The sequence below is a fragment of the Ammospiza nelsoni genome, chromosome 24 (genome assembly GCF_027579445.1).
Source record: "Ammospiza nelsoni isolate bAmmNel1 chromosome 24, bAmmNel1.pri, whole genome shotgun sequence".
NCBI classification, from domain to species: domain Eukaryota; kingdom Metazoa; phylum Chordata; class Aves; order Passeriformes; family Passerellidae; genus Ammospiza; species Ammospiza nelsoni.
Window position 1 is genome coordinate 6,648,609 of NC_080656.1, and position 13,784 is coordinate 6,662,392.

At 43.1% G+C, this 13,784-nt stretch overlaps 2 protein-coding genes across 3 annotated transcripts; one reads left to right on the forward strand and one right to left on the reverse strand.

Annotated features, from left to right (window-relative positions):
- Positions 1-29: 29 nt before the first annotated feature.
- Positions 30-3,789, reverse strand: IL18 (interleukin 18). 2 transcript variants are annotated; one of them, XM_059488321.1, is made up of 6 exons: positions 3,506-3,789; positions 2,647-2,720; positions 2,016-2,024; positions 1,361-1,498; positions 469-614; positions 30-344 (listed from the first exon to the last, which is right to left on the reverse strand). In XM_059488321.1, the coding sequence occupies exons 2-6, from the start codon at positions 2,711-2,713 to the stop codon at positions 99-101; spliced, it is 606 nt and encodes a 201-aa protein (XP_059344304.1). In that variant the 5' UTR covers positions 2,714-2,720; positions 3,506-3,789; the 3' UTR covers positions 30-98. The 2 variants fall into 2 exon arrangements, with proteins under 2 accessions (XP_059344304.1, XP_059344303.1); XM_059488320.1 differs by lacking the exons at positions 2,016-2,024; positions 2,647-2,720; positions 3,506-3,789 and having other exon boundaries at positions 1,361-1,691.
- A 4,014-nt stretch (positions 3,790-7,803) lies between these two features.
- On the forward strand, positions 7,804-9,012 carry TEX12 (testis expressed 12). The gene is made up of 4 exons (XM_059488182.1): positions 7,804-7,860; positions 8,350-8,455; positions 8,557-8,608; positions 8,868-9,012. The coding sequence occupies exons 1-4, from the start codon at positions 7,804-7,806 to the stop codon at positions 9,010-9,012; spliced, it is 360 nt and encodes a 119-aa protein (XP_059344165.1).
- Positions 9,013-13,784: the final 4,772 nt, after the last annotated feature.

Sequence of the window (13,784 nt, forward strand, 5' to 3'; positions counted from 1 at the left end):
AGTTAAAACATAAAACTGACTTGTTTAGGATAAAGAAAGACAAAAGTTTATTTTATGTAAAAAAAGAAACTGTATTTTAGAACTGTTGAAGTGTTCCATCATAGGTTGTGATTTTCATTTTGACTGAACTTACATAAACTTATCTTCATGGTTTCATCTACTTCATCTTCTGACAGTTTCTTAAGGATTAATTTTCTCAAGTAGCCTTCTTCCTCAAAGGCCAAGAACATTCCCTGCTCCATGGAGTATTCAAACTTAAATGCTTGGGAGCAGCAAGATGTAAATGTCTTTTTGAAAAAGATGAAGTTGCTTTCACCAGCAATTTCTTTGGGAACTTCTCCTTCCTGAGGAAGGAAAAATGGAGCAGGTTAATCCCAGCAGGAGCCCTGAGCAGTTTTATTGCAGCTCTGAGTTGTTAATTCTGCCTGTTGGGTTTGTACAGATGAGGAGAGGGGAGCAGATCCTTACCTTGAACCTGACGATCATTTTCCCACATTCCCTCTCACAGCACATGTAGTAACTCTTGTTTTCCACTTGGACAGTGAAGGCCACGGGCAGCCCAGCTAAGGGTGTGGTGGTTTTGTAGCAGTGGATGCTGAAAAGCATCCCCTTGCCTGGAAAGAGATGGGTTATTGCTGATAACCTGCGCCAAGGGAGCTGCAACAGCTGCAGCCAGGGATGCTTTGCCATTCCCCTGGCAGCTCTGGCTGGCTCACCAGGGTGTTCTTCCTGACAGAAGAGCCAGGACCTGAATTTTTTATGACTTCTGGTTGTGCTTTACACAATCAGGCAATAACCAGGGTGCACCAAGGTCACCAGGCAGGGTCAGACCCTTCTATGTGCATGCAGGAACTGAGACTGGCATGTGGAACTGGCTGGCTGTAAATCAGAGCATGGCTGGATACACGGGATCCAGAAATAAATATGGGCAATAAATAGAGTTGTAAATAAATTGCTGAAGCACCCCAAGAAGTCAAAACTGTAAGTTTATAGCTAGTATTATTAGAAGAAAGTAAGACCTTTTAGTGCCAATAAATTGTTTGAATTTTAAAGTGATTTTTCGTAATCCTGCATAAAAAAGGGGGAAATTAAGAATTTTGTGATCAGAGCCAAGCAAAAATTTTAACAGCCCTTTTTCTGCATGTGACATCCTGCAGGCTTTGGTTTAACCCAGAAACCTTATCCATCACCAATGCCCAAGACACAAAATTTCACTCTCAGCTTAGTTTTCTTCTTGCAAATGAAGCTTTAAGTCGTTACACTCAGTCCCATCGCTGAGTGGATGATCACAAAGAACAAAACCACCTCCAGGATACAGCAGCAGAGCCGTGGGGATGGTTTGTGCTTGTTTGGAAATTACCAGATTGCATCTCCTGGTCTGTCACATCCTCAAAGGCTGCCACGTTCAGGTCGGGGCGCACCACCAGCAGCTGGCTGTTCACGTTCCTCAGCACTCGGTGCAGGGTCTTTTCCTTGCACAGGGCATCACACTCCAGCTCTGCAGGAAGAATCAACCAAAATTCTGCACATTTTAGCTGTTGTCTCCTCACATCCTGACAGTTAATCCTGGCATTGTGGATGTCACGTGAAAGGAGTTCTGAGAATGACATCAAACTCATCATCTTTTACACCTCTGCTTGAAGCAGATTTCCAGAGTCCGAAATTTAGTTATATAAGCAGAATCTGAAATTTAGTTAGATAAGCAGAAATTTATTTACAACAGAAATTTATTTATATAAAATTATTTATAGATATTTTATTTCTAAGAAAAGCTGCTGTCTTTGTTAATGAGAATTCAGAAGCATCAATTCTCTTTTGCCCAGCAATTAAAGTGCATTGAAAGGTGCTGTCAGGGAAGCCACCACCTTAAGAGGAATTAAAGCAACATCAGCATCACAAGTAATGAGCTGTAGCTCTGTGTTTTTTGCAGCCACTCTCAGTGTGAAACTTGTCCTCTCTGGATTGGCAGGTATGAAATGAGTAACAAAGCCATAAAAGATGAGTTCTCAGCTTACCATCGTCGTCTTGGTTCCAAGTGAGCAGTGAAAAAAAGGAAAAGAAAACAACATTAAGCTCTGCCCCCGCACAAGAAGTCACTTTGTGCCCAGACAGCCACCTACACCTTCCCACAGCCCAGTGCCACCAAGGCTGAGCTGCTCACTACAGACAGGTTTTATCTGTCAGCAAAACAAATGACAGCCCAGTCATTTGAGAACTGAGTCACCACCAAACCAGAGGTATGCAAAATGCTTTTTTAGGGTTATTTAGAGGTGAGGAGGTCACCCTGAGCCTAAAACTGAGGAATAACTGCATGCAAATTTTTGGTTTTATCGGTGCCTTCAAGTGAGCGAAAGGACAAGAAGAACTCATTGCAAATTGCTTTTAAAGAATAAACTGTTTCCTAACTGACTTTTTTCCTCAAGATCGGGAATTACTCACTCACTCCAGGTCCACACCCCAGTATTCCAACGCTTCTGAGCGTCCTTTCCCAGAGCTTTTTGTAAACAAGTATTGCCCTGACTCAGCCACTTGGCTAGCAACACTTAAAACTGAAGCTTATGTGGGAAATTAGGTGAAATCAGACTGACAAAGGAATTGTGTTAAATCAGTATTCAAACAGAAAAGGTCATTAAATGCTCTAATTACCTTCAAAATAGAGGCAGAAATTTTTTCCAAGTTCTACTGCATACACCAGAATCTCTTCAGCACTCATCTTCACCCTGCCCACAGTACAGGGAGAGGAATCAGAGTTAGCCTCAATGCTTCTTACCCCATAAAGGGATAAAAGCTAGGTCTGCACACACTGATCTTACCAGTTTTCCCCTAGAAAAGCATCAGCTTCCAAAATACCCCAAAGTTAGAACCCATTTCTGACTGCCCCTAGGAAGGTCATCCCTTGCACTAAAGATAATAAATGTCTTAAAACCAGGAGAACAATGAGGAGATCTGGCTCTTGCACGGGGGTTTGATTGTGCAATCAAAACACGCAGCTCACTCCAAAGCTTTTTCACCAGATGAAAATGACCTTTTATACAAAAAGTGAGCAATATAAGTAAACATGCACACCCAGAGGGATTAGGGTGGAAATCACTGTGGTTTCCTTTGTCCCTGTGGCAAAGCACTTTAATTAATGTATTTGAGAGTGATTTCTTTTCTGTTTGTATTTCATATGGTTTTTATGTAGCGGCAGCTGTGCGGAAGAGACAGCAGGCTCCCAGCAGCATCTTTGTTTGCAAACGTGCACATTCACACCTTGGAAAACGAGACACCACAACACCCAACCGCGCATGTCTCGTTCTTAGCACATTAACCTCAAAATCCTCTGTTTTTCTAAAACCCAGGGACAAGCAGAGGCAGAGGACTAGAGGGAAAAGTGGCTTTGGTTTAATGGGTCAAACAAAACGACTGTGCCTCTCCCCTTGATCACAGAATCAAAACCGTTGGAAAAGACCAACGCCAGGATCATAAAACCCAACCCTGAGTAATAAAAGATGGTTCTTTAGACCTTTTACCGAGGACCGTTTTCAGATTACCCTTCTTCGAAAGGAACGGCAGGAGCTCAAAGGAGTTCTTGACTCGGTCGTGGACTGACTCACCCCGGGAAGCCGCAGGGTGGGAGCAGAGGTGGCTCTCGGTGGCCCTTTCTGGCTCTCGGTGGCCCTTTCTGACTCCCGGGGAGCTGCAGCCGGGAGATGGGAGCCGGGAGAAGCACAGGATGCAGGATGGGAGCAGATGTGGCTCTCGGTGATCCTTTCTGGCTCTCGGTGATCCTTTCTGGCTCTCAGTGATCGTTTCTGGCTCTCAGTGATCCTTTCTGGCTCTCGGTGATCCTTTCTGGCTCTTCGGGAAGCGCAGCAGAGCGGTGAGAGCCAGGAGAAGCGCAGGGCGCAAGGGCGGTGGCTCTTGGTGGCCCTTTCTGGCTCTTCGGGAGTCCTTTCGGTCTCCTCTGGAGCTGCAGCCGAGCGATGGGAGCAGGGAGAAGCACAGGATGCAGGATGGGAGCAGATGTGGCTCTCAGTGGTCCTTTGTGACTCTTAGTTATCCTTTCTGGCTTTCGATGGTCCTTTCTGGCTCTCGGTGGCCCCTTCTGGCTCTCGGTGGCCCCTTCTGGCTCTCGGTGGCCCTTTCTGGCTCCCGATGATGCTTTCTGGCTCCCGGTGGCCCTTTCTGGCTCCCGGTGGCCCTTTCTGGCTCTCTTTCTGGCTCTCGGTGGCCCCTTCTGTCTCCCGGGAGCTGAAGCCGGGCGATGGGAGCCGGGAGGAGCGCAGCTGCCGGGTGAGGATCGGGGCTGTGCCGAGGCCGGCCCGGGTCAGTGCCCGGGGCTGCCCCAGCCGGAGGGAAGCCGGCGCTGCCGCAGCGCTGCCGGGAGGGCTTTTATAGCGGCCGGGGCGGCCGAAATCGGGACGTTTTCCCAAGGTCTGTGCCTACGTCCGCATTTCTCGCACGACATTTCCCCTCTTCGCTGCAGGAGCCAGCGCCTTATGCAAATCTGGGGTTCCGAGGGTGGCTTTGTGCCGCTCGCTCGGTGTCGCGCTGATGTCAGCGGACCCGTCCTGTGGCTCCAGCACTCTGTGTGCCCGGCCGGCTCCCTGTCTGTCGGAAAAGCCGCTTTGGGATGGAATCCCCGCGCTGCTGGTCCTTCACTGCTGGTGGCAGCAGTGCCCAGGAATGCCGGCCTGGGCGGGGAAATCTCCCCGAGTGCAGGAGCGGCTGCATGGGAGGAGTTCGTGGACGGGGAGAACGCCCCGTCCGCATCCCGCTGCCTTCGGGAGGAACGCTGCCACTGCCCTAAAAACCCGGGCAGCCAGCTGGGGAACGAATTATTGCCCAATGTCTTGGTTTAGGGCAAATCTGGGAGAAAACCTCTGAAGGGGTTTTCTCTAGAAAGCAAATTTAACTGGCCTTTCTTCTTTTTGGTTTGGAAAAAAATATTTATTTGGAGAAAAGTGGAAAAAACCTGCTTATTTAACAGGCAAAGCATTCACTAGGACATAATATGAACAATACTAAACAATAAAACTTGCTGCTCCAAAAGAGATGACAAACTCAGGAAGTCTCTCTGTGGGCTGTAGCTTGACTCACTCAGTCTCTTATCAGTGTCTTATCAGTGTCTTATCAGTCTCTTATCAGTCTCTTATCAGTCCCCCGGTGCTGGAAATGCCGCTACCCAGGCCCAGCCTGGTGGGCCACAGGTGCTCTTCTGGGTGTTCAGTCCAGAACAGGTTTAAATAGTTCTAAAGAAAAAGAAAAACCACATTCCATGGAATTCCTCTTCCTCAGCTAGCTAAAAAACTGACTGAAAACAAAGGAGAGCTCTGTCCTGCTGTCCGTCCGTGCTGCAGACAGCACAGTCCAGGAGCCGGAATGTGGAGGAGTGCAAATTCTGAAAAAAAACTCTGCATTTCTTCTCTCCCCCCTTCGCTCTCAGAACCACTCTGAAAGATGCAAAACTTATTTCTGGGCTAAACAGAGAATTGGGGATACGAGCACCATAAAGTCCCCCCAGTTTGTTTCATCTCCGTGCCTGGATTTGCTGTTTCTGTGGCCGATCACAATTCAGGGCACTCAGCCCTGCAGCTTGGGGGGTAAATTGAAGAGCCCCAGCTTGTGAGGATTATAAAAACACCCCCACAAAATCCCACATCAAACCCAAACCTGAGTTTCCGTGACATTCTCTCAGCTGCTCACATGCCTTTTACTGCTCCTGGAGGCAAAAACAAAAAAACCACCAAAGTTTACAGGGATGCTTTAATATCTGTATGATAAACATGAGGTGGTTTTGAGATTAAAAACTGCCTCTTTTACTAATAACCCTGGATTTTGGCTGGTTTAGCCAAAAACATTTTTCAAAAATTAATGCTGTACTACTAATTCATCATTTAAGTTTAAATATACATTCAGATATTTAAAATTATTTATTTTGCATTAGCTGTTGGCACTGATATTTTTGGCCAACTGATATTCCATACAAAGCTATCAGGAAGAAGGACATGGTCTTTCATGTCAGCCTTTGAGAGCCTTAAAATTCCATTAGTTCACTGAACACATTGAATAAAAGGCATTTCCTTATCCTTTGTGCACATATTTGCATTTTTCAGGACCAGATCTAACTCATACAATGGCTTTTGTGGTACAATTTAGACTTTTCATTTCTCCTGGAATTTAATATCTCAAATTTTAGAGGAACTGCAACTACTTTTCGAGTAATGGTTTTGATAATTTTGCTCCAGTTTGAAAGGAACTGGAACTCCAGTAAGAGTGAACTCTCTCCTCTTAGATAATTTTCTTTTAAATATTTTAATGTTACTTTTAGTCCTAGTTTTATTTATAGACTATTATATCCATAAGAAAATGGAAATGAAAATTCAGATGTGTAATTTGTTTTACTCCAGGTGGTCTATTAGTAAAAGCTATTACCATGACCCAATGAAGTGAACATCTTACGAATATTTTCCTAACATGTTCTGTCATATCTGTTTATTAATGTTTTGATAGTAATGCTTATAACATAATTATATATGAGATATCTGATAATTAAATGAAGTGGGCTATGGCTGCTTATTAAAAGTTGTTTTTACTTTGAGGAAGTATTTAGTTCTTGTTCCTTCAGGAGTTTGATTTCTCATGCTGATATTTTAATTTCTTCTGTGGATGATGTATGTGAGATTCAGGTCCTTTCCTGTCTTCAAAAGAGAAAATAGAAAAAGGAAGAAAAGAAAAAAAGGAAAAAAGCACAAGTCAGGGGTAAACTTTACATAACCTTACATGCCGTAACTTTAATATATCATAATTAAGCCACATAATATAGCATAACATAATCATAAATTCCTGTCTTGCAATGATTTATTTCATTCCAGTGAACAAAAACTTGGTTCACCTACAGCAGTGAAGCACAGCCTCGGGAAATCTACAATTTTATTCTCTGCTTATTAGAGAGAGAGAGAAAATATGGTCTTGGCAGCCCTGTGTTGTGGTGGTGTTACCCATTTTAGTGTTACTCATTTTAGTGTTTTTATGCGTTTTTAGTTTTTACTCATTTTCGTGCTGTTACTCATTTTAGTGCTGTTACTCATTTTAGCGTTTTTACTCATTTTAGTGCCTGGTCGCTCCAACTGCGCTCATTTCTCGCTCGTTTTTTGAGGCAGATCCATCGCGCGTGAGACGCGTTCCAAGGATTTCGTTTAGAAGGTGAAATTTGACGGGAAATTTGAGGAACTTCTCAAAGTTTTAATTAATCGAAAGGCCCTGGCCGGAGCCGCTCTCTGGGCCCTCAGGGCGCTCCTCCGGCCGCTCCTGCCGCCGCTACCGAGGGTGGCACCGAGGTGCTGCCAGCCCTGAGGGGAGCGAGTGTTCCTTGTGTCCCTTGTGTCCCTTGTGTCCTTTCTTGTCCCTTATTTGTCGTCCCTTGTCCCTTTCCCTTGTCGCCACAGTCGCGGCCCGTCATGGCCATTGCCCGCCTGAAGGGGAAGCGGCGAGGCCGGGGCGTCCTGGGCGCCTCGGTGCCCTCAGGCTCTGGGGGGATCAGAAAGGCTTAAATCCCCTCGGATATCGAATTTAAATCCCATCGGATATCGAATTTAAATCCCCTGGGATATCGAATTTAAATCCCCTCGGATATCGAATTTAGGCCGGCCCGGGACTCCCCGCCATTCCCCCGCCGCCTCCAGCCCTTTGAGGCGCTGCCTCCCCCGTGAGAGGAGCGCCCTTGCAGAGGAACCAGCTGCAGGTTTTACAGGTTTTTATTTAAACATTCTTCCCAGCGTGACATCTCAGCAAACATCTCGTGCTTTTCGTGAGGCAGCCATGGCGAGCAACTCGCAAAAAGCAGACAAAAATAGAAATAAAAGCAAAAAGATGGAGGTGAGCAGTGCTGTGTGAGGGAGGACCCCCCTTCCCATGTCCTCCTCTGGACTGAAGGAACAGAGATCCACGGCACCTTAGGGAGGTTTAGGGGAGCAGAAATTACTTTTTCTGTGTAGGGAAATCGCAGTTTCTCTGAGGGCTTGAAGCCCAACAAAATCGGGTAAGCACTGGGATATATTTATGTAGAACTTCTTGAGAACGAACTTCTGAAGTGCACCAGCTTTTACTGAGCTACATATACTACATATATCAGTATATAGATATAAATGTGTGTGTATATATAAATAAATGCGTATATATAGAGACATCTCAATCTGGTACTTCCACCCACTCCCCAAGATGCTCACGATACTGTGAACCCACTTTCATTTTCTCCAAAAACATCCTCAAGGTCTTTTTAAACCTTTTCTTTCTCTCAGTTAAACTCCGTGCAAAGCTTGTTTTAAATCCCAGAACTGTGTTTTTCCTAATGTGCTCTGTTGTTAGAATGAAGCTTCAGAAAATCCTCCATTGTCTGACAAAACAGATTTGGCTCCTTCTGAGGACTTGCAGTCCCTTTTCAAGACTGAACCACTGGAAAAGGTTTTAAATGGTGATGTAGTAAATATACTGGAAGTAAGTATGGAATGACCTAATTTCATCTTGAGATTCATCCAAATGTTTAAATAAAATTATCTTTTTCTTTCTTAACAGAGATCAGCAAAGAAATTAATAACTTGCTGTCAAAATATGCTGACACTATAAGGCAAGTTAACTTTGTGTAATTTGCACAGCAATTTTTAAGTTCTCTAGATAAGATGGATGGGTGGCTGCAGTTTAGGAAAATTAACACTGAAAACTGTCAAGCAGATCTTGAAAGAAAAATGGTGGCTTTTATTACAACAGAGGATTAATTTGGTCAGAAACTGTGTATTGATAGACGACCAATTTTTAAGAAAACATAAAAGTAGTGAGAAAGTTAATGGCATTAGCACTGATTTTAACTACAGATTTCTTCACTTTAGTGCAAGAATAGCATTGGATTCTTCTTATGTCCAGGAACTTGATGAGATCCTAAAAGAAGCCAGGGCCATAGAAAAGCATTTGAAGCAGAAAAGGGAGAAGCTGAAACAGAGATTCGCTGTCATCGCCAATAGTCTGCAAAGCTAAATGGAGTTTGTTATGAAAACGTAGAGCCAAAGTTTTGTTCGTGTATGAAAACAAATCGGGATGAGTGTTGTGATATCTGTTTCTTGTATAAATATTTCTGTCAGTTCAGGAAACTTCCAACAAGTTAAGCAGCTACTTAGTGTTTAAATACATAGTGTAGTGGTAGTTAATAAAACCAATTCTGAATACCTGTTTTAAATCCTGTGACTCAAGGGATTAAGACATTAAGCTATGTTAACCCATTAAACATAGCAAAAAAAGCATTTCTATGAAATATAGACATTTATGATGTAAGTGGAAAATTACCTCAGATTATTTAATGTTAACCATTTTCTGGTTATGAGTTGTTTTTTTTTTCCTTTCTACTTAAAAAAAAGGTGTTTTTTTTGCTAAAATCTTAGTAGAATATACTTGCAATGTTATTTCAATTTGGCCTCAGAATGTAAACAGGCTGAAAAGATCAGCTAAGAAATAAGAGTTCTATAAAGAACTTTGAGAAAGTATAAAGTCTTAATTTCAAATGCATTGTAATACTGGTAATAGGTGTTATATTTCAAGGCCATGTAGTTATAAAACATAATCAAAGCCTTGCTGTTGATGTCAATAAGTAAATAGATAATGTTAACACGATCTAGAATTACAGTGTTATTTTATTTAGCTTCATGAATGTTGTTTGTTCATATTCAGTCCTTCTGAGAACACTGAGCCCTTTTTATTTCTTGTCATTCTACTCTTGTTAAAAAAAAAAAAAAAAGATGAAAGATGGAATGTACAAAGGACCACTTGTACTAAGTATGGGGCTCATGTAATAAAGAGAAGTGCTGAACCAAGATATATTTCCATCTCTCCCCCAGTAGTGTGCAGTGATTTCCTCTCTAAATCCTCTCAGACCTAATCCACCCTCCTTTCCCCCTTTCCTGAGCTCCCAGCCAAACGTGCTACGTGTCACAGTGACACGATTTACAGCAAAGAATGAGAGGAACTGGACATGCAGGGTGAGATTTAGATGCCTAAAGATGCAAGATATGTCCTTAGCAGGATTTTCAAAGTGCCTAAGCATGGTGTAAGCGCCTTACCCGCTTAGGAATTTTGGAAAATCCCATAAGGTGCCTATCTGCATCTTTAGCATCTAAAGGCTTTCCAAAGTCTCACCACTGCTCTGCTATCATATTTAGTAGTCTCCTATTTTTTCCCTGATACTCTCAGGCTGCTCTGTTTATACAGAGAAGATTTAGGAAGTGACATTTCTTAAAATATTGTGCTGGGTGTTTCTGAAACCCTGGCTCATCTGCAGTGATGACACAACCCGGAGTTTCCCAATGACGCCTGCCAAGGCCCTGAACACAGACATTTACCCACAGTTATTTATGAATTATAAGGAAAACTTACACAAATCTAATTACTGAGGAGCATCTGCCTGTTACTGCATTTGAGCCGTTTGCTCTTGGGGAAATGGTGCAACCTCTTTAGAGCATCTGGGTTTGGATTATCTCCATTAGTTTATGTGGCCAATATATCCAACTATCATTAAGCGCCAGAACTTAATTTTGGGATACAATAATTTTATAATATTTTTCCCGTGGGAAATCAATTGGTCCTGTTGCAGAAGTTTGCTCTATTTAAAAATTTCATAAAATCCAACAAAAATGAGTAAAGTCCCACTTTTAAAACAATGAAGGACTGCTTAGTGCAGTTCAATCCAAGATGACTCTAGGTTTTTTACAGTGATTTCTTACAGAGTTGATTGTCATTCCAATGAATAACCTTTAATAGAGTGGGATTTCTGAGATAATGAGAGGAATTTAGAATTTGAGGAGTAAAGTCAGTGAGTATGGCCATAGTAACCTAGGTGAGCTGATTATTGGTTATGAAATTTTTTAAATTACTAAGAGCAACAAAGCTTCTGGTTTTGCTGCATGAATATAGGTGAGGATACATACATATATGTATATATATATGTATATAAAGTAAAATTAATTCAATATCTATTTCATAGAGTTTAGGCTTGAAATGGTGAGTTCAGAAAGTTTAAAACACCCATTGAAAATGTCAGCCTCTCCTCTTGTGAAGATAAATAATATCTCAGTAATGGAAATACTTCCTACATTGGAAATTGAAATTGAAAATGAAAATGGAAATCAATCTTACATTTATTTCTCCCTGTTTAAAGAGAACTTTCCATAATTATTGTGCTGATCAGAAATACAGAGCACTTTTCTGCTGGCTGCTCTTTAGTGTTCCACTAAGTATCTTAATATATGAACACAGTCATTGTACACTATAATCCTTCTAAGCCATTAAAAATAAAAATTTATCACTTTCCTATTTGACTAAAACTAATCCACTCTGCTGGTTGCCCCCCTTATGGATTTCAGTGTTTATTGGGAGAAATAAAACAACTTTTCTGTTCAGATCTGACACCAAGGGCTCCTTCCTGCTCTCCCTGAGGAGTGAGCTCCTTGTGAAACCCACCTGGCATCCATCCCATCCCTGTCTGCTGTCCAGTTTTACTGCAGGAGGTTTGGACAGAAAATTAATTGGCTTTAAAGCTGCTAAACCTGATCAGCAAAGCTCAGCTGATAACTGCGTTTTCTTCATTTTCTTTTAAGCTTCTCCCCTCCTGGTTTAAGCTCCAGCCTATAAATTAACAAGAACGTCTAAGATGACAGATCAGTAACAGAATATAAATGGATTTTTTTTTTTTAAATCTTGAAGCATTTTAGATGAAGTTCTGACACTTCTTGGAGTCAAGGGGATCTTGACACTGAGCCTTTGCATTTCTGAGCTTGCTGTGAATTTCTTCACAGGCTGGAAAGTGTAAGTGATGAAAAACTCAGTTTCTCTCATTGCTCTTCTATTATCTAAAAGCTAAAAATGGGAAATAACAGATAATGCAGAGAGTTTAGATAATCAGTGATGAGAATTCTTTCCTGAGAAAAGGCTAATCTTGATTGTTTACTTAAAATGAGATCACCTTTTAGAATAGAAAAAAGAATAGAAAAAAAATAGAATAGAAATAAATAGAATAGAATAGAAAAAAACCCCAAATCTAGTGGAACTAGAGGTGTTTTAGGCTCAAGACATTCTGTCCAGAACTAATCAAAATTCAATTTTGTTAATGGTAGAATGCTTGACCTTTGAATTGGCTTGGAAGGTGGCACTGGAAAAGAACAGAGTGAACATTTTGCATCAACAGGGGAACAGCCAGGAGAAAAGGGAGGGCAGGGATCCATAACTCAGTCACCCTAAATCCCATCCTGGAGAGAGGCTGGAGCAAATTTCTTAACTATGACTTGGATAACAATAAACTAAAAAAAAAAAAAAAATCATTTATGAGAATAGCTGGCTTAATATGGAAAAATTACCAGTGGGTACAGCTTGGTGTAAGGTCATTGACCCCATTGTGTATGATGATATAGAAAATAAGAGCAATCAGTTAGGGCAAACAAATGAGTTTAAAAGTAAATGAACTCTTTTTTTTTGTCATAGATCAGCCTATGGGGTATTGTATAGTGATCTGCTTCCTGCTTTGCTAATTCCACATTATCCCAAATGATTTAGAAAAACCCCCAGAATTAATATAAAAACAGAAAAACCAGAATTAATATAATTTTTTTTTTAAGAGCAGCAAACTAGAAGTCACAAAGGCATCACTAACATAGATTTAAAATTCATGGTAATCTCAAAAACATGAAGGGTTCAGTGGAAATCAAGATTTCCAGAAACGAGAAATAATAAAGAGCTGAGAAAAGATGCTCTGTGGGAAAAGGCTGAAGCAGATGGATTTGTTGAGAGAAGGCACAACTCAAGGGAGGGAATAATAAGAGAGGAGTTTTAAAAGTGCAGGAAGGACAGGAAGAAGTCATCTTAATTCTCAGCAGGTTTCAGATGAGATTTAATCTGTCTGCGGAATAGGGTCCCTGGCGTGCTGTGCCTGCTGCCCAGCTCCCTCTCCAGGCACGGCACAGCTTTAAGAGCAGATTAATGACATGAAACCAATGTTCCATCACAAATCCAAAGCGCTGGCAGCTCGCTCCTGGCATCCCCAGGGGGAAGGCTCTGTCTCAGGGGCAGCTCAGCAGAGCACAGCCCATCCTGCTGGGTTTGGTGGGGGAATCTGCCGTGGCAACCAGTATTCCCAAAACCCTGAGATTCATGAAGGTGCAAAATGGCTCCTCGGGTTTTGAAACACAACTATTTTCCATCCCAAGTATTTCTGGGAGCTGAACATGAAGGCGAGGTGATGAGAATTTCCTGGAATCACCTGGAAGCCTGGCTGCTCTGATACACACATGCACGTCCTGTTCTCGCCTGTCTTTCCATCTCTCTGGCTGGCACAGAGTGATGGAGCATTTTTCCCAAGGCGCTGCAGTGCCCTGGCGGCAGCAGCAACAACGCCCTGGCAGTGGTGGCAGTGCCCTGGAAACGGTGGCAGTACCCTGAGAGCAGCAGCAATGCCCTGGCAGCAGCAGCAATGCCCTGGCACCGGCACCAATGCCCGGGCAGCAGCAGCAATGCCCTGGCACCGGCAGCAATGCCCTGGCAGCGGCAGCAATGCCCGGGCAGCAGCAGCAATGCCCTGGCAGCGGCAGCAGTGCCCTGAGAGCAGCAGCAATGCCCTGGCACCGGCAGCAATGCCCTGGCAGCGGCAGCAGTGCCCGGGCGCTCGCAGCTCACCTGGCCCAGGTGCACGGAGCGCTCGGGGCCGGCAGGACTCGCCCCCGCCCGCGGGACGCGGCGCTGCTGCGGGCAGGGCGCTGCTGCGGACACGG

Coding starts and splice junctions, on each gene's coding strand:
- IL18 (XM_059488320.1), bottom strand. CDS start 1,622: ATGATGAGTTTGATGTCATTCTCAGAACTCCTTTCACGTGACATCCAC. Junction 615..1,360: donor AGACCAGGAGATGCAATCTG/GTAATTTCCAAA, acceptor ATCTCTTTCCAG/GCAAGGGGATGCTTTTCAGC. Junction 345..468: donor AAATGATCGTCAGGTTCAAG/GTAAGGATCTGC, acceptor TTCCTTCCTCAG/GAAGGAGAAGTTCCCAAAGA.
- TEX12 (XM_059488182.1), top strand. CDS start 7,804: ATGGCGAGCAACTCGCAAAAAGCAGACAAAAATAGAAATAAAAGCAAA. Junction 7,861..8,349: donor ATAAAAGCAAAAAGATGGAG/GTGAGCAGTGCT, acceptor CTCTGTTGTTAG/AATGAAGCTTCAGAAAATCC. Junction 8,609..8,867: donor AAATATGCTGACACTATAAG/GCAAGTTAACTT, acceptor TCTTCACTTTAG/TGCAAGAATAGCATTGGATT.